This window comes from Myotis lucifugus, unplaced genomic scaffold (genome assembly GCF_000147115.1).
Source record: "Myotis lucifugus unplaced genomic scaffold, Myoluc2.0 scaffold_792, whole genome shotgun sequence".
NCBI classification, from domain to species: Eukaryota; Metazoa; Chordata; class Mammalia; order Chiroptera; family Vespertilionidae; genus Myotis; species Myotis lucifugus.
In genome coordinates this window covers 194,631-213,024 of record NW_005871840.1, presented here as the reverse complement: position 1 = coordinate 213,024, position 18,394 = coordinate 194,631, and the positions used below count along the sequence as shown (strand labels likewise).

General features: G+C 46.9%; 1 protein-coding gene and 1 non-coding gene across 3 annotated transcripts in view; both read left to right on the top strand.

Annotated features, from left to right (window-relative positions):
• Positions 1-7,098: 7,098 nt before the first annotated feature.
• Positions 7,099-18,394, top strand: part of NUP93 (nucleoporin 93) — an 81,057-nt gene continuing 69,761 nt past the window's right edge. For both annotated transcript variants that reach the window (XM_023747091.1, XM_006106276.3), the window contains exons 1-2: positions 7,099-7,206; positions 16,062-16,254. In XM_023747091.1, the coding sequence (XP_023602859.1) occupies positions 16,076-16,254 (179 nt within the window). In that variant the 5' untranslated portion in view covers positions 7,099-7,206; positions 16,062-16,075. The remainder of the gene's footprint in view (positions 7,207-16,061; positions 16,255-18,394) is intronic.
• LOC111823987 lies at positions 15,852-15,959 on the top strand. Its single transcript, XR_002827108.1, has one exon. It is a non-coding gene; the product is annotated as a U6 spliceosomal RNA (small nuclear RNA).

Here is an 18,394-nt window from a genome sequence, read left to right as displayed (position 1 = left end):
TTGTAGGTGTGTGACACTTCCTATGATTTAAAAAAAAAAATCCAAAATAAATAAATAAATAAAAACTATGAGCATTACCCAGCCACAGAAAGGAATGCAGTACTGACCCATGCTACGCTTGGATGGATCTTGAAAACATGGCGCTAAGTGTAAGAAACCATACACAAAAGGTCACACATTGCATGATTCCTTTTCCATAAAATGTCCAGAACAGGTGAATCCAGAGGTGGAGAGATTAGTGATTGCCAGGAGATGGGGTGGGGGGAGGGCAGTGGGAGAGATTGCTTAATGGGTACAGGGAATTTTTCTGGGGTCATGAAAAAACTCTGAATCTAGGGAAAGGTGGTGATTGTACAACATTGTGAATACACTAAATGCTGATGAATGATGCACTTGAAAATGGTTAATTGCGTGTTATGTGAATTTCACCTCAATTTTTAAAAATACTGTGAGAAAAACATTAAGCCAAGCAGGGTTTACAACGCCCATCCTGCCTCTGCCACTCACCTGGATGGGGCTTTAGTCACGCCACTTCCCCTCTGCAGGCCTCACTTTCCTCAGTCACAGGGATGGCAATCACTGCCATTCACGCAGCCCACGCACTACGTGGGGCGTGACACCAGGAAGCTGTGCCGTGAAGGGTTCTGAGGCTGTGGCTGGGCACAGAGGGCATGCTGGATGGATGAGTGCTGCCTGCCCTGGTTCCCTAGGGAAGAGTGCTGGCACAGTGCCTCTTACTGGCCTCCTGGATTTCAGGAAATCAGTGGGAATATCCAGCTTAGACACGCGACTGTTCGGCCTCTGTCTACATACCTACCTGGTCAGCACAGAGCACAAGGCCCAGGGCACAGGTGTCATCTCTGATGGACAGTCAGCTTATCAAAGCAGAAAGCACACTGCTGCCCTAACCGGTTTGGCTCAGTGGATAGAGCGTCGGCCTGTGGACTGAAGGGTCCTAGGTTCGATTCCGGTCAAGGGCATGTACTTTGGTTGCGGGCACATCCCCAGTAGGGGGTGTGCAGGAGGCAGCTGATCGATGTTTCTCTCTCATTGATGTTTCTAACTCTCTATCCCTCTCTCTTCCTCTCTGTAAAAAATCAATAAAATATATTTAAAAAAAAAAAAAAAGGACCACCCGGAGGCTCTGAGACTCTGAAGGCAGACCAGGACAGCGTCTGGATTTCACCTCCCGTCCTGGGCCACGTTGCTTCTTGCCTGGGCCTGTGAGACACGCCCTGGGTGAGGTTTTCTTTGGGTAATGAGGTGTTTCCTGCCTGCCCTTGGGGCTTGCTACTCTCAGGCCTGGGAAACTCACTTTTCCAAGTTTGTGCCACGCAGATGCGGTGCCCCAGAGCCTTACAGGGCACAGGGTGTGGGGCCTGGTACAGATGAAAAATCAAGGTCAACTCCCCAAAGGCCAGCTCTCCTAGAGGGAAACTGCTTCAAGAGCGCATGTGCACAAGGCCCTGGGCTCCACTGACTCTCCTTACTCACGCCCACCCCCATCCTGCAGGAGGGAAGAGTATGAGGAAAGGCTTGGAGATGGAAAAGACAGCCTGTGTGATCATTTCCCAGGCAAGGGGGAGCCATAGAGGGTTCAGGGGCAAGGGAACCGTGGGGTTGGGGCTGTTCGTTTATTCATTCCTGGGCACCTCCACTGTGCTGGGCCTGTGACAAGCACTGATCAATACAAATGAATTGTGCATTCATGCACACGAGTACATACACTTACTACAAATTATAATATAGGGGACACATAGAAAAAATAACACAATTTAGAAACAACAATAAAATATGCAATACTCTTTGTTGTACTTGACAATGTCCCTATAGTCTATTGATTTTTCACAGAATGCATTCATTGATTGTTGCTAAGCTGTTGTATCTGTAACCAGTCTATCTATGGTTTGCAAGTGCCAAATAAGTTCCAATATGATGAATGAAGATTCATAGTTTTGCTTTCATTAGTAAGACGAAAGCCACATGTGGTCTCCATTGCATAGTTGTTTATTTACTTATTTTACTTACTTATTTTTTTTTAAGAGAGAGGAAGAGGGAGAGAGAGAGAGAGACACATCCATCAGCTGCCTCCTGTACACCTCCTGCTGGTGAGGGAGCCTGCAACCTAGGCATTTGCCCTGACCTGGATTGAACCAATGACCACTTGGTGTATGGGATGGTGTTCAGCCACTGAGCCACACTGGCCAGGGCTATTTATTTATTTATTTATACAACCCTTTCAAAATGTAGAATCACTCTCAGGCCATTCACAGACAAGCCTTGGGCCCAATGTAGCCCATAGGCTATTATTTACTGATCCCTGATCCATGTTTTTGAGATGGTTTACATCTACCCTATCTGACTGATGGAAATGCTATGTAATAGGGTATCTCTCCCCAACTCTGCGTCAGTGACATCACACTGGTCGCTTGAGATTGGGCAGTACTTACACTCTCTAAATGGGCAGACCCTGAAGAGCAGGGCTTGATTTATTGCTTGTAGATTGTCTAGACTTAAGAAAGAGAGGCACTAAATGTTGATAATGCAGATTAAACCTGAAATGTGTAACCATTACATTATAAATAGCACCCATAAATTGAGGAAATACTTTTCTAATATTTGATAATTGCAAAAAAGTTACTCAATGTCATTTTTAAAAAAATATATATATTTTATTGATTTTTTACAGAGAGGAAGGGAGAGAGATAGTTAGAAACATGGATGAGAGAAAAACATCGATCAGCTGCTTCCTGCACATCCCCTATGGGAGATGTGCCCGCAACCAAGGTACATGCCCTTGACTGGAATCGAACCTGGGACCCTTGAGTCCGCAGGCCAACGCTCTATCCACTGAGCCAAACCGGTCAGGGCATCAATGTCATTTTTTAAGATATATGTTTTTATTGATTTTTATTTTAGAGAGAGGAGAAAGGAGAGGAATAGAAACATTGATCCGCTGCCTTTTGTACGCCCCCTACTGGGGATCGAGCCCGCAACCCCGGCATGTGCCCTGACAACAATCAAACTGTGATCGCCTGGTTCCTGAGTCCACGCCTAACCAGGGAGCCACACCGGAGGGCTAAAATATCCAGGTTCTTAAAAAAGATTCTCTGGAACCTTAAAAACATTGACTTTCCTTACTGGGTGTTTTCTGCCACCTGGTGGTCATTTTATTTATTGCAAGGTACGGGAAACAGCCTCCCCCCCCCCTTCCCATTCAGTTTCACTTGTCAATCAACCTGCACATCAAAAGGTTAAGACAGCCAGACTTGCTTTCCTCAGATGCTAGAAAGCAGTTCTAAGCTCACAGCTAGGACAGCGTGAGAGGTATACAGGGAGGCCCTGGGAAAGTAGTTTGGAGTTAGCATGAGCTGGTATGCACAATGTTCTGCCAATTTTCCTAGGGCCTTAGTTTGAATTTTTAGTGCACCAACTTCGCTCCCACCTTTTCTGTCTTTTCTATGACTACAGGTCCTGTTTGGACTGTGTTTATAATTTATCATCAAATGCATTTGAATTTATTTTGAGAACATATTTTTGAAAAATTGGCATAGACTTGGGGATAATTACACACATTTAGGGTGCCATAACATGAGGGTATATTGTATTAAAACAGTGTTTTCCAAATTTATCTGGCATTAGAAATAGACAAAGTGATGCCATAGGCCTAAAGGCTGTTCCCCCCCGCCCCCCCCCCCCCCCACCCCTGAGACTGTTCACAGCAAGGAGGTCTGGGAATCTCAGTGTCATGGGGTGTCAGAGCTGTTGCTGTGGTGACTTGGTGTCTGGCTGACCTTGAGGATGGTGAATATCCCCAAGACTCAGTTTCCAGGCTTGTGCTACCTCCTGTCCATCTGATTCCAGATAGGATAGTTATTCAGAGCTCAGTTTTGGACAGAAGCCAAGTTCTGTACCTGTTATTAATATGTATAATACTTAATAGCAATAATGATGATGGTTCAAGAAGCTTTGAGAGAATTGAAATGAGCGCAGCCAGGACTTTGGACTATTCCCTACACAGCACCCAGATGTACCCTGATAGAACATGTCACTCCTCTGATTCAAACCCTCCAGTGGCTCATCATATCTCTTGGGAGTAAAAACCAGAGTCCTTACATTGGTTCATAAGATCCAACATCACTCTCCCCCACCAGCTATGCTTGCCTGATCCTGTTCCTCAGGGCCATGAGGAATGTTCTGCCTCAGGCCCTTTGCACCTTCTGCTTCCTGTGCCTTGGATGCCACCAGTGGCTCCCTTCCTCACCTCCAAGTCTTCACTCCGTCCCCCCCCCTTTGGAAACTCACCCCAGCCCCCTTTCCAGGTTTGTTTCCTTCCTGAGCTGTTATCTAACCCCCTGTCTCCCCTAACAGAATGTGCATTACATGAGGGCTTTTAAATGAAAAAAATTCTTGCTTACTGCAGACAGTCAATGGCAGGGTATATACCTAAGAAATAAGCAAGACAAGGCAAACGTGCAATTTAAAGATCTCTCTCTTTGGAAATAGGACAGTATTTGAAGGAGACCATTTATAAGCCATTATGTAGTTACTATAAAGGATGTTTTGTAATTATGGTAAAAAAAAATGTTCAATCACTTTTACTTAGCCCAGGAAGTAATATCATAATCTCACATCTTGGTTTTATAGGCTCAGATGAGATCTGGCCTATACATTTCCTCTGCGTGTTACCTTACGATTCATTCAGTCAAGGAAGAGAGGAGAGCAGTGAAGGGCCGCTATAGAGTAATTGCCCTGGGTTTCAGAACAACCACATTGGAGAACAAGTGCCGAGAAATGAACTGTGGTTGTTGCGATGGCTTTAATAAAAACGAGAACTGAATCATTGATGGGTTCTGGGTCAGTATCAGATGTGGCATCCAAAGGCCTGGGGGCAAGCCCTGTCTCTGCTACTTACTGGGCATGTCCCTAGGGGCCAATCCCAGTGCCCAGAATAGTACCCAGTGCCCACATAGTAAGTGTTCAATGAAGAAGACGCCGAAGTTGGCAGTGCACCCACAGAAGCACTGGGAGCAAAGACCCCTCTTTGCAAAACTAGATTGCAATGGGTCCTCCCTAAATGTTGCTGGCTGGTGAGATAAACCCAGGCAAGATAAGGTCTGCACACACTATAGTTTCAGGAAATGCTTCCCGTGTCCAGTAATATTACAGAACCACACACCACCAAGACAGGGCCATATATAGGAGCTGGCCCTGCCCCACTATGCCACGCCACCGTTAAGCCAGTTTGGACCCAAAGCTGGGGGTGCCAATTCGATTTGAGAACCTCAGGCTCTGCCTTCCAGCATAGTTGATAATTTGGGGGCTGGAGCCTCCATTCTGGCCTTTGGGTCAAGCAGTATCTTTTCAACGAACACTGACTGAGCGCCCCCTGGTGGACATAAAGCTGAACACCCCAGGCTGCTGCCCTCAGGGCTTCAAGTCTGGTCAAAGTTACAGACTATTGCAATGTCCTGTGATGCCTGGGGATAGGGCGGGGCGACTGGCAGCGTTGTCCTGGAGGGTCAGAGAAGCCTCTACTCAATTCTAGAGTGTTGTGGCAACAGGCTTTCCAGAAATAAACACAGTTAACACCTAGTGAGTGCCTACTATGTGCAGGATTCTGCTCTAAGACCTTAAACATGTATTAACTAATTTAATCCTTAGAACAACACCTCATGGTAGATTATTATTGTCCCCACAAGAGTATCCACAATGTGAAAGAGGTAACCCCCCCAATGTAAACGGGGGTGTTCTTGGGTACAGTCACCACAAAAGGGGGGGGCTGAGTGGTGGAAAGCCCCAAAGCCACCCGTGTCCACTGTTCCTGGCCACACTTGTTTGCTGGTCATTTTCCCCTGTGTTTTCAGAGAAGGGTTATGTCCTCTGATTTCTAAGAGTGGGAATAACGAAAAGTCTGTTTCTGATTTCTTCCTTCACTCTTGGGGACACTTTTATCATTTAAGGTTGGGTTTGTATTTCCCCCCACCCCTCCTGATTCTCCAGCTGCAAATACATTTAATAATCAACTGCAACAGAGCCCCTGGCAGATGGGCCTCAAAACAGATGCTTCACTGAAAGGCTGTGATTGAAAACGGAGGCTAACGTGAACCAATCAAGAGGATGGGGCTCGTGAAGGCAGTTTCTACAGAACTTTCTACATATTCTACACACCCACCCAACCCCCTCAAGTTCCTTCGGTACACTTTTCATCCGCAGATGAGCCTTCCGATTTTTTTTTTTAAACATCTGGAACATTGAAAAGGAAGAGAGAGAAACCCTGGGGCCTTGTCAATCAAATCCACTTTTCTTCTGGCAGACTCAGCATCAGTGACAAATTGCGCATTTGACATAAACAAAGTTGGTAGATGTTTTTAAACATCAGCAATGGAGAGATGTGTAGGGTGGGTGTTACCCCCCCCCCCCCACACTCAATAGTCAGTATGTTTAATAACAAATAGAACAACCAGATGTTTAAGAAATCCTACCATCTTCACAATGTCGTCTGGTAGTTAACTGCGGCCGAATAATGAGAACATGGGTTTCATTCCAGGCCCAATTCAGAAAGTTGACGGTCTAGTCCATTTCCCTGGATAGTTATTACAGTTCAGGAAGACTTTTAAGCTCATCTCTGGGGGCTCAATAAAGGGTAAGAAATCCGCATTAGCCCTGGCTGGTTTGGCTCAGTGGATAGAGCGTCAGCCTGTGGACTGAAGGGTCCCAGGTTTGATTCCGGTCAAGGGCACATGCCCGGGTTGCCAGCTGGATCCCCAGTATGGGGCGTGCAGAAGGCAGTCGATCAATGATTCTCTTTCATCATTGATGTTTCTATCTCTCTCTCCTCTCTCCCTTCCTCTCTGAAATCAATACAAATATATTTTTAAAAAAAAGAAAGAAAGAAAAGAAATCCGCATTAGCAATTGTGGAATCGCTTTCTCTGGACTGAGCCTTCAGTAACCACGTGGGAGAGGCGAGGGCTGAGGCTGGGGCGAGCGGGGAGTGACAGCTCAGCAGAAGGCCCCGCCCCCGGCCCCGCCCTGTCCTTGTCCGCTTCCGCGGGTCTCTATAAAGTTCATTTGGCGGCGCAGCGCGCGGGGGCTTCTGGGAGCGCCGGCCTGGGCCAATCAGGAAGCGCGGGCGAGCGGCGCGAGAAGCGGCGGTCGCGTTCCGTGGCCGGGACCTGAGCGGCGGAGGCGGCTGCCGAGCCAGGTGAGCCTGTCTGTGGCCGCGTCCTGCGGGCCTGGGTTTATTATTATTATTATTATTTTCTGGCCTGGAAACGGGGACCCCGAGGCGGGGCGGGGCAGCGCTGGGTCCCCACGCCCGGAGCCATGCTGCCCACACTTCCCACTCGCCTCACGGAGCCCGGCGTGTCTGACCGATGCCGGCGAGACAGCGCCTGGCGAGCCGCCTCCACGAGGGCGTCGGGCTGCGTCCCGGGAGGACCTTCTGTCTCCCCTCTGTGTGTGTGCGGAGCCGTGTCCCCCTGTCCCCCCACCCTTCCGGGCTCCTCGTTCCCCCCCGTAGCCACGCCCCCACCCAGCGCCGCCAGCCCACCCGCCCGGTCCCCGCCGCAGCTCGCTTGCCCCTCGGGGTGCACCCTCCCGGGAGGCATCGCCCTCGGAAGGAAGGGGGCTTTGGGCGAAGGTGACGACCCTGTGAGCCTCTCCCGACCCTTGGCCTGTCTCCTTCATCGCACCCAGGGGGCATGCTGCTCCTCATCCAGGGAGGTGGCTCCCCGAGCTTTCTCTGGGCGCACAGCACTCTATCCTCTGCAAAGGCGAAACCTAAGTGGATGGGGGTCTCTCTTTCTTCAAAATTACGGGGCCGACCGCGGGCTTCTCAGACTCAGCGCCGTTGTTGTTTGGGGCTGGGCAATTCTTTGTGGTGGAGGCGGAGCTGTGCTATGGTGGGGTGCCCCTCTGATCTCCACCCTCTAGACGTCAGGAGCACAAGGCCCTTTCTCCCGCAGTTGTGTCTCTACATGTTGCCAGTGACCCCCTGCAGGACAGACCTGCCCCCCCGTTGAGAATCATAGGTTTAGAGAGAAAAGCCAGATGCAGAGACCTTTTGGAGGCCGATGTGGTGGTCTGTTGCGGGGGGGGTGGTGGCTGTCACTCCTGAAGTTGGGGGGTGCACAGACGGTCTCCATCCCCTGGAGCGGGGCTGCTCTTTCTGAAGACACGTTGGGTTTAAAGTATACAATAAGCATGAATACTCTTAAGTCAGGACCTGAGCAGTGGAGATGGCTGCAGGGCCAGGTGAGCCTGTCTCCTGCTGTGTCCTGCGGACCCAGGTTAAGAGTCGGATCAGCTGCAAAATCCTAGAGGGGCCACTCTTTGAGAATGCTGATTTAAGATGGTCTAGAAGTGCTCAGCATTGTGAATAGTTAAGTGTCTACTGTGCTTGTAAGGGAAAAATAGCCTTCCTACGCTCACACCATCGACTGCAACACTGCTTTACTTCTGACACCAGATGTGTGGGTTTGCCGCACATCAAGCCACACTCAGATTCTCTGGACACTAGCTGGTTATTCTACAATTTAACTCAGTTCTGACACTTAGCTAACTGGAGATAGCATCCGATCCCAAGGGTTAAGGGTTCAGTTTCACAAGACAGTACCCCCCACCCCCGCCCCTGCCTGCTCTCCTTCACATTGTTACCTGTGCTTCTCTGACAGACTGGCTGAAGGTCAGAGGTGCAACTAACTTGCTAGAGCAGGACACAGAACTCAGAGAAACATTTACTTACATGTACAGTTTATTATAAAGGATATAGATCAGTGGTTCTCAACCTTCCTAATGCCGCAACCCTTTAATACAGTTCCTCATGTTGTGCTGACCCCCAACCATAAAATTATTTTCGTTGCTACTTCAAAGCTGTAATTCTGCTACTGTGATGAATCGTCATGTAAATATCTGATATGCAGGATGTATTTTCATTGTGACAAATTGAACATAAAGCATAGTGATTCATCACAAAAACAATATGTAATTATATATGTGTTTTCCGATGGTCTTAGGCGACCCCTGTGAAAGGGTTGTTCGACCCCCCCCAAAGGGGTCGTGACCCACAGGTTGAGAACCGCTGATAGAGATGAACAGCCAGTCAAAGAGGTACATAAGGTGGGATCTGGAAGGGTCCTGAGCACCGGAGCTTCTGTCCTATGAAACAGGTGCCCCATCCTTCCAGCCTGTGGAAGCACTTACCACCCAGAGCTCATCAATCTCATTGTTCAAGAGTTTGTTTTCTTAAATATCTTCTCAATATAAAAGGCTAAGTGTCTGCCTGTCCGACCGGTAGCTATGACGCGCACTGACCACCAGGGGGCAGACGCTCAATGCAGGAGCTGCCATGATACGCACTGGCCATTTAAAAATAAACAGCACCACGGATCTGGTGCCGACAACCAACACTCGGCTTCCCCCAAGTGGTACACAGGCCCTGCCACCACCCTGGAGTGATACCCCACCAAATTGCAGCCAACGCTGCCAAGACCCCATGGTGCAAAATGTGGCCCCCAGCCCAGCTCAGCCCGGAAACGGTGGCTGTGGATGCCGGGTAATGACGTCACTAGCATCCTTGGAGTTTCTTTAGCCAAGGAACCGGACTTGCTTTATAGCCAGGTGCAAACATGTTATAGTTTAACCAAATGTTTGTGAAGCATTTTCCTGTCCCTCATCTCATTTGATCCTTACAGAAGTCCTGGAGTAGGTAGATAGGAGACTTGGTAGAATCCTATTTTCTTTTCATTAGCAAGATGTGAATAGCGATATTAAAATATTTCTTCTAATTAATTTCCTTTCAATGTGCACAAATCCGTGCACCGGGACACCAGTATGTACGTGTGTGTGTGTGTGTACATATATATATATAAAATGTATTTATCTGTGCATTTTTTATTGTTTAAAGTATTACATATGTCTCCTTTTTCCCCGATTGATCACTCCCCCGGCCACTCCCACCCCGCAGGTTAAATAGATATTTTTTTTATTGCTTTCCGAGAGGAAGGGAGAGGGAGAGAGATGTAGAAACATCAATGATGAGAGAGAATTATTGATCAGCTGCCTCCTGCACGCCCCCTGCTGGGGATTGAGCCCACAACCCAGGCCTGTGCCCTCAACTGGGAATCAAACTGTTACCTCCTGGTTCATAGGTTGATGCTCAACCACTGAGCCATGCAGGCTGGGCTGTTCAAGAGTTTTTATAGAGATTAATATGCAGCCCCGTTTCCCCTTCTCAGAGGTTGGTGGGTGGGGCTGAAAGTTTCAGCTCTCCAATCACTAGGTCTTTCTGGTGACCAGCCCCATCCTGATCACCTTCCCCTTTGAGTGAAGATCAATGGATTTTCTAATTGAACAAACGCACTATTAAGCAGCTCCCAGATTTAAAAAAACAGAAAATTACGCCCCCCCATCCCACCCCCTCGAAGCCTCCCTTCTGTTATCCCCCTGCAAGGGTAAACAGTCCTGCCTTCTGACAGCAGTGGTAAATTGTCTTCCTTCAGGCTTTCCATTGCTTGGTGGTTGAGGAGGTCTGGAGGCTCAGTAGGACTTCTGCCCAGGGGCACCAGAGAGCAGTTTGTTGCGGGGGCGGGGGGGGGGGCTGGGACCCTGTGATGCACCTGTCAGTGTTTCCAGAGCCCTCTCCCAATCAGGCTGAGTCACTGCAGACAGGACTCAGTGCGGGGAGTCGTCCCCACTGGCCTTTTCCCATCCAGCCCCAGGTTTGCTCCATTGACTGTCCACAACCCACTTCTGAGAGTTCTCTGGCTCCTTCCTGGCTCCCTCCTCCATAGCTCCCCAAGGGTGCAGCTGGCGTCCAGTCTCTGCATGTGTCCTGGCCAGATTTTTACAACACGAAGCTTGGACTTCATCCCTCTCCCACCCCATCATTTTAGTTCTTTCTGTTGGACAAAGCGAGGGAGGTTAATTTCATGATCAGTTTCCAGTATCTTGGGTCAAAATTGATATTTGGTTGGTTAACCCCTATATTTTATGTCTGATTTGATATGTATCTTGTAGAGGTACTAAAAACTGTCCTTAAATTGATTAACCACAAATTAAAACATCTTAATGAAATGGAATGATGAGTATATCAGAGTATAGATTTGGAAACTTTAATAATTTTTTAAAAAGATATAATTTTATTGATTTCAGAGTGGAAGGGAGAGGGAGAGATAGGAATATCAATGATGAGAGAGAATCACTGATCAGCTGCCTCCTGCCCGCCCCACACTGGGGATCAAGCCCGCAACCCGGGCACGTGCCCCTTCTGGGTCCATAGATCGATGCTCAACCACTGAGCCATACTGGCTGGCAATAATTTTTTTGTAAATTAATTTCTACTATTGTTTTATATACAATGCAGGATAGAGCCAGTATTTCTTAAATATGATGTTATATACATATCTCTTCTCAGAGACATGGAACAAGTTTATTTTCTACTCTGAAGTTATATCGCAAATTTCTCCCTATATGTATATTTATTCTTTTGGTTTGGGATTCCGTTCACCTGAAAACTGGGTTATTTCTTCTAAAATATCACTGGCTTTTTTTGTCTGGGAAAAGCACTAGTCTGGACCAAGTGTGATCTGAAATGATGCCATTTATACTGTCACTGCCTTATGCTCTGCAGCCTCAGAAATGTTAAGTATCAGTTGGTAGTCGGAAGGGAATGTGTTTGCTCTGCTCTTTGCTTGTCAGTGGGTGCCGATTTGGCAGGGGAGTGCAGGAAGCCTTTGAGAAGAACAGACCCCACGGACGGAAGAATAAAACTCCTCCTGTTCATTCAACAGAAAATGATTGTCTGCTATGTGCCAGGCACTGTTCTAAGACCCGGGGAACATCAGTGAACAAAGCAGACAAGTCCCTGTCCTTGTGCAGCTTACATTTAGCAGGGGCGACAGACAGTAAGAGAGATGGGGGAGTGCTGGTGGGGGTTGCAGATTGCACTCTTAACTGTTTTGTTCTAGGTTGTCATCAAAGGCAAGGTGACAGTTTAGCTGAAACAGAGAGACAGGGAATCGTCTGGTGTATACCTGGGAGAGGAGTGATCCAAGTAGAGAAAACGGAGTACAAAGACTCTAGGGTAGGAATGGGCCTGACCACTGGGGGGCCAGCAAAGAGGCCTTAGAGTGGCGGGAGCTCCGGAAAGGAAGGGGGGACAGGCCTGGAGTGAGTCTGGGAGGTAGGGAGAGGTGGGCTGCTTCTACAGGGCTTCCCTCTGTACAAGAGATTTAAGCAGAGGAGGGATGTGATCGGACTTTAAAAGGATCCCTGGTTGCTGGGTTGAGAATAGACTGCAGGCGGTGAGGGCTGAAGCGGGAGGTCAGGGAAGAGGTGATAGTGACTCAGATGGGTGAGAGTGGTGGGAAGAGGTCGATTCTGGATGTTTTGAAGGTAGATTTGAAAGGCTTCGTTGACCTATTGGATGGGAGGTATAACTGAGTCATGGTGTCTCCACACTGAGCAGGCAAGGAACAAGTTTTGTAGACAAGGTTAGAGCTCAGTTTGGGGCTTATAAAATTTAGGGTGTTGTTTAGAGATTCAGGCTTTATTTTTACCATGGTCAAAATAATTCTTTAAATAAATTTAAAAAGTCAAAATAATTCTTTAAATAAATTTAAAAAGTCTTTTATTGGACCACATGAAAGTGAATCATGATTTTTGTTTGTCTTAATTATTTATACTTAAATCCTTCATTCTAAACTTTAAAAAAAATATGTATTATTGATTTCAGAGAGGGAAGGGAGAGGGAGAGAGAGATAGAAACATCAATGATAAGAGAGAATCATTGATTGGCTGTCTCTTGTACGCCCCCACTGGTGATTGAGCCTGCAACCTGGGCATATACCCTGACTGGGAATCGAACCTCTTGGTTCCTAGGTCGACGCTTAATTGCTGAGCCACACCCGGCTGGGTATCATCACTCTAAATCTTTATATGGGTAGGTCATTTGAGAAATTGAGCATTTCCTTTGTCTGAATTTCTCTTACATGAATGTAAAATGTAATTCTTTTTCCTCCCCTCACCCCCCTTTTTTTTTCAGAGAGAGAGGAAGGGAGAGTGAGAGAGAGATAGATGAGAAACTTCGGTTGGCTGCCTCCTGCATGCCCGCTACTAGGGATCAAGCCCACAACCTGGGCATGTGCCCTGACTGGGAATGGAACTGGTGACCTCTGGGTACATGGGTCAACACTCAACCATTCAGCCATACCGGCTGGGTTCTTCTTCTTTTTTTAAACATAGAAAAGTTTTATTTCATTCAGTTCTTTATTCAGAGAGTTCCAGAAATTTCCTTATGAAAGAAAAACAGTATTTCCTTTGCTTTGGCTCTGATAGACAAATTATGTTTATCTCAGAGTGAGAAAAATGTATGGGGAAGAGGCAGCAAATTACTTTTCTTTCCTCTTTCTGGTGATCAGCCATGTTTCTGGTAGTTAGTAGAATGTCATTGACCTTAAGGGTTTCTGAGGTAAAACAGTTCTCCATTAGGCAGGAGCTGTGGTTTAAAAATATTCTTCTTTTTCTGTCCTTGAGAAAAACTTCCTTTTCCTGCCATCCCCATTTTCCCACACGTAGAGATCGCCTGATTCTCTTGGGTGAAGACAATGATTATCTGGAAACTTTAAGTGAAGAGTTATTGTGTATATGACTTTCTGTCTAAAGATTGAACTCAGTTTAGTACTTCATAAAGAATTTCAAAGTGTTTTCATGATTACTCCAGCTGAGCTACTTTTGTTTTAACCTTGTGCCCTTGCCTTTAAAGTTAATGTTGCTTAATGCTCACTTTAAAAAGTTCTTGTTCTCCTGCTGTAGATTTATGATGGTAACTATGCCCTTTTAACATTAACCTGTCCTGCACAGCTGAGATATATATTACATTAGTACTGTAACCACAATTCTAGACCAGTGGGATTTCAAAAGTGGGTTTAAAACAAAGTAGAAAAGTATAATCAACAAGAGCTACTGTTTAGCCCTAACCGGTTTGGCTCAGTGGATAGAGCGTCGGCCTGGGGACTGAAGGGTTCCAGGTTCGATTCCGGTCAAGGGCATGTACCTTGGTTGCGGGCACATCCCCAGTGGGAGGTGTGCAGGAGGCAGCTGATCGATGTTTCTCTCTCATCGATGTTTCTAACTCTCTATCCCTCTCCCTTCCTCTCTGTAAAAAATCAATAAAATATATTTAAAAAAAAAGAGCTACTGTTTAAGGAATTTTGTTATTTTTTTTTCTTAAGGCCATCGGAGATTTTTAAAAAAAAATATATTTTATTGCACACCCCCAACTGGGGATATGCCCGCAACCAAGGTACATGCCCTTGACTGGAATCGAACCTGGGACCATTCAGTCCGCAGGCCGACGCTCTATCCACTGAGCCAAACCGGTTAGGGCTAGGAATTTTGTTATTTTTTAAATAAATTACTTTGTTAACCTTTTAGCAACATAAATTTTTTCCCCCCTAATGATGGTGATACTGTTTATCTTCTGACTTAACATCGTTTTGGTTAAGATCCTTATGTAAGGATAGTACAGGATATAATTCATAAATATATAATATCTGTTAAATTTTAACACTGTTCATAGGGCTTTTTTTGGTCATTTGGTGGAGAAACAGGTGGTCTTGTTAACATTCATGGTCTAGAAACCAGCTGCTATTTATATTGTAATTATTAGTAGCAATCATATTTCTAAAAGTAGTAGGTATATTGACAATTAAGTCTAATATCTGAATATCATAACAAACAAACATGGATCTCTGCTCTCAGTAATCTTGTAAGCTAAAGTAATGAGAGTGGAGACTTGGACATGAATTTGAAGAGACTGTCTATTATGTTAGTGGAGGAGCAGTTATGTGAAAATAACATGAAATTAGTCAGAAGTCCTATCTTCTGGTCTTGGTTCAGCCCCTTTGTAGTGGAGAGTATTGTGGGCATGGAGCTGAGCTCTGTGGGCTGGAGTTGCTTCTTCTGTTTGCTCAGGACTCCCACAGAGTTGCTGAGAATACTATCCTATATAATAAAACCCTAATATGCAAATCGACTGAAGGGCGGAATGACCGGTCACTATGAAGCGCACTGACCACCAGGGGGCAGACACTCAATGCAAGAGCTGCCCCCGGGTGGTCAATGCACTCCCACAGGGGGAGCACCGCTCAGCCAGAAGCCGGCTGACGGCTGGCGACCGCAGCAGTGGTGGTGGGAGCCTCTCCCGACTCCGAAGCAGCGCTAAGGACCCCTCGGGGGATGTCCGACTGCCGGGTTAGGCCTGCTCCCCGCCCACAGTGCACAAATGTCGTGCACCAGGCCTCTAGTCATGAGATAAGGGCCTTGTAAGTTGCCTCGTACTGTGGGTAGTGTTGTTTTACTTAGACAGGTGGCGAAATAGGAGGTGGAGGGTGGTGGTTCTTTGAGTCTGTGGAAGGAGGCAGGAATCCTGGTTTGTGGCTTAGTATGTTTGCATTTGTTCTGATGGCAGAAGTCAATCTTGGGACTGTCAATATACACAGAAATGATCTATTTGTTTTTTAAAAAGTATATTTTTAATGATTTCAGAGAGGAAGGAAGAGGGAGAGAGAGATAGAAACATCAGTGATGAGAGAGAATCATTGATCAGCTGCCTCCTGCACGCCCCCCTACTGGGGACTGAGCCTGCAACCCAGGCATGTGCCCTTGACAGGAATCAAACCCAGGACCCTTCCGTCTGCAGGTGGATGCTCTATCCATTGAGCCACACCGGCTAGGGCTAGAAATGATCTATTTCTTCACAGTCTGACTCATTTTCTCTGTCAGGCCTGTTCTTGGGGTATGTTCAGGAACAAATCCACTTGTCTGTTTACAAAAAGTCCTGGTATTGTGCTCGCTTCGGCAGCATATATACTAAAATTGGAACAATACAGAGAAGATTAGCATGGCCCCATGCGCAAGGATGACACGCAAATTCGTAAAGTGTTCCATATTTAAAAAAACAACAACGTCCTAGTGTTCCATTAAGCTTGTAACAGATTCAGGTAGTGTTTAAAGACTATCTTCCTCGATTGAGGTCCCTTTCTTCTCCCCCTCTAGGATCTGCAGCGCCAATGGATACCGAGGGCTTTGGCGAGCTCCTTCAGCAAGCTGAGCAGCTTGCTGCAGAGACCGAGGGCATCTCAGAGCTTCCCCACGTGGAACGGAACCTGCAGGAGATCCAGCAGGCGGGCGAGCGCCTGCGTTCCCGGACCCTCACACGCACGTCCCAGGAGACAGCAGATGTCAAGGCGTGAGTACCGGTGGGGAAGCAGCGTTGGTGCTGGGTGGCTGGGGGCAGGATCCATTTCTTCTCTCCTGTCTTGAATTTGGATTCAGTTTGTAAATGACACACAAGCCAGTTTCTTGGGAACTCGGAGCGAGTTTGTAAACAGGTCAGTAGCCTTCTTTGTCTCCTTGCCCGGGTTTTCCAGCCTGTCTTTCTGACCTGTGAGCCCATATCACAAGCAAAGATGATCAGGATGGGAAGGGGCGAAAAGTTTGGTCATGCAGAAACCAGTCACAGCAGTTCCTGCCTGGGTTCGCTGACTGTTGGGTCATAATGGCTCCTGCAAGTATATTGGTGTGTGGGCCACGCAGGTGAGTGTTTCTGCCTGTGCCAGTGAGCACTCAGAGATGAGCAATGTTTGTAAGGGCACTTGGAAGAAGTTGATGCACAGTCAGTGGCGAGAAGCCATCCAACCGAGGAGTGATTCTGTCTGCTTATTGTCAGTGACCCCGTGGGCTGCTTCTGAGGGACCTGGCAATGCAGTGTCTGCCAGTGGATTATACAGGAAAGAGGGTGAGCGCCAGGAAGTGCAGCTGCAGAAGAGTGCTGACTGATGGCCGGCCAGTGGCTGCTGCTGCTGCACAGCATTGATCGGGCTGTTGATTCCACAGACGTGTGTTTGGGGTTCTCACTGTGCCGGGCCTGGGACTTCTGTGGGGCTCCTACCATCAGTTAGACATGGTCCTTGTCTTCAAGGAGCTTATAATTTTGGGAGGCAGAAAAAAAATCTTGGTGCTTTCCATAAGAACTATGATTTAGTCCGGCCAGCATGGCTCAGTGGTTGAGCATCCACTCTGAACCAGGAGGTCATGGTTTGATTCCCAGTCAGGGCACATGCCCGGGTAGCAGGCTCGATTCCTAGTGTGGGATGTGCAGGAGGCAGTCGATCAATGATTCTCTCTACTCATTGATATTTCTATCTCTCTCTCCCTCTCCTTTCCTCTCTGAAATCAATAAAAACATTTTAAAAAAAAGAAAAAAAGAAGTGTGATTTACTGACTACTTAAGATTTGCTTATCTTCACAATGAATATTAGGACTGCTGTCCCCTTATTACATTGAGCAGCTGAGGCTCAGAGAGGGCAAGTAGTTCTCAGATCACACAACTGGTGAGTGATGAGCCAGGGCTCAAACCCAAACAGGCTGACTCCAGAGCACATGCAAAGGGGGACGGGTGCTGTTACTTGTTCTGTGTGGGAGATGTGGGAAATTGTCGATTTCTGAATTGAACTTGAGAAAGACCTAAGTGCTTTTGTTAACGCCAGAGGCCCTGTGCACGAAATTCGTTGCAAGAGTGGGCCTTCGCAGCCCCGGCTTTGTCCACAAGGTCGTCCGGAAGGACTTCGGGACAGTTGTTCCACTGTTTGGCCGTTGGGTTGATTTGCATATTACGCTTTTATTATTAAAGATGGGTACGTTGTTTGGGGTACGTAATAAATGTTGGTATTGGTAAAGTAAGTCAGAGGAGCCCTGGCAGGGATTTTGAACTATCCAACCTTGCAGCTACCTGCAACCAACTGCTCCCCGACTCTGTTCCCCCACACCCCAGCCAACCGTTAGACATTTCGGCTAACTAAGCTCCTTACTGCTGCTCCCCATTGCCTGTAGTTCCCCCAGTCTTGAGTGTGCAGGCTCTGTGCTGGTGTGCAAGGATGCTGCTGGAGCCAAAGGATCATCATGCCAGCTGAGTTGCTATAGTTATAATTTAATTGCCTTAGCTTTACAGCCTATTAAGAGCAAAAACGGAAAATGTTTTCTTGGTAACAATTATCAGTCATGCTCTCTTTCTTGTAAATTTCCATTCTTCCTCATCTCTTTTTACCTTAAATTCATTATTTTAGGGAGGAGGAAGTTAGAATATTGAAAGAATGGGTACAAGATGGGGCAGGTGCTTAAAAAGAAACCAAAGGGCTCTTGACTGTATTTTTCCATCTTCTTGCCAGAGACATAAATTGTGCTGTGAATATTTTAGTACAGGAAGAGGGCAGAGGAGAGAACTGAGTAAGGAATTTTTTCTTACCTGAAATTTTGAAAGAAAACTGTCTTACAGATTTTAGTTAAAATTAGATTGTAGGTTTAAGATTGAATTGTTTGGTGCTGAATTC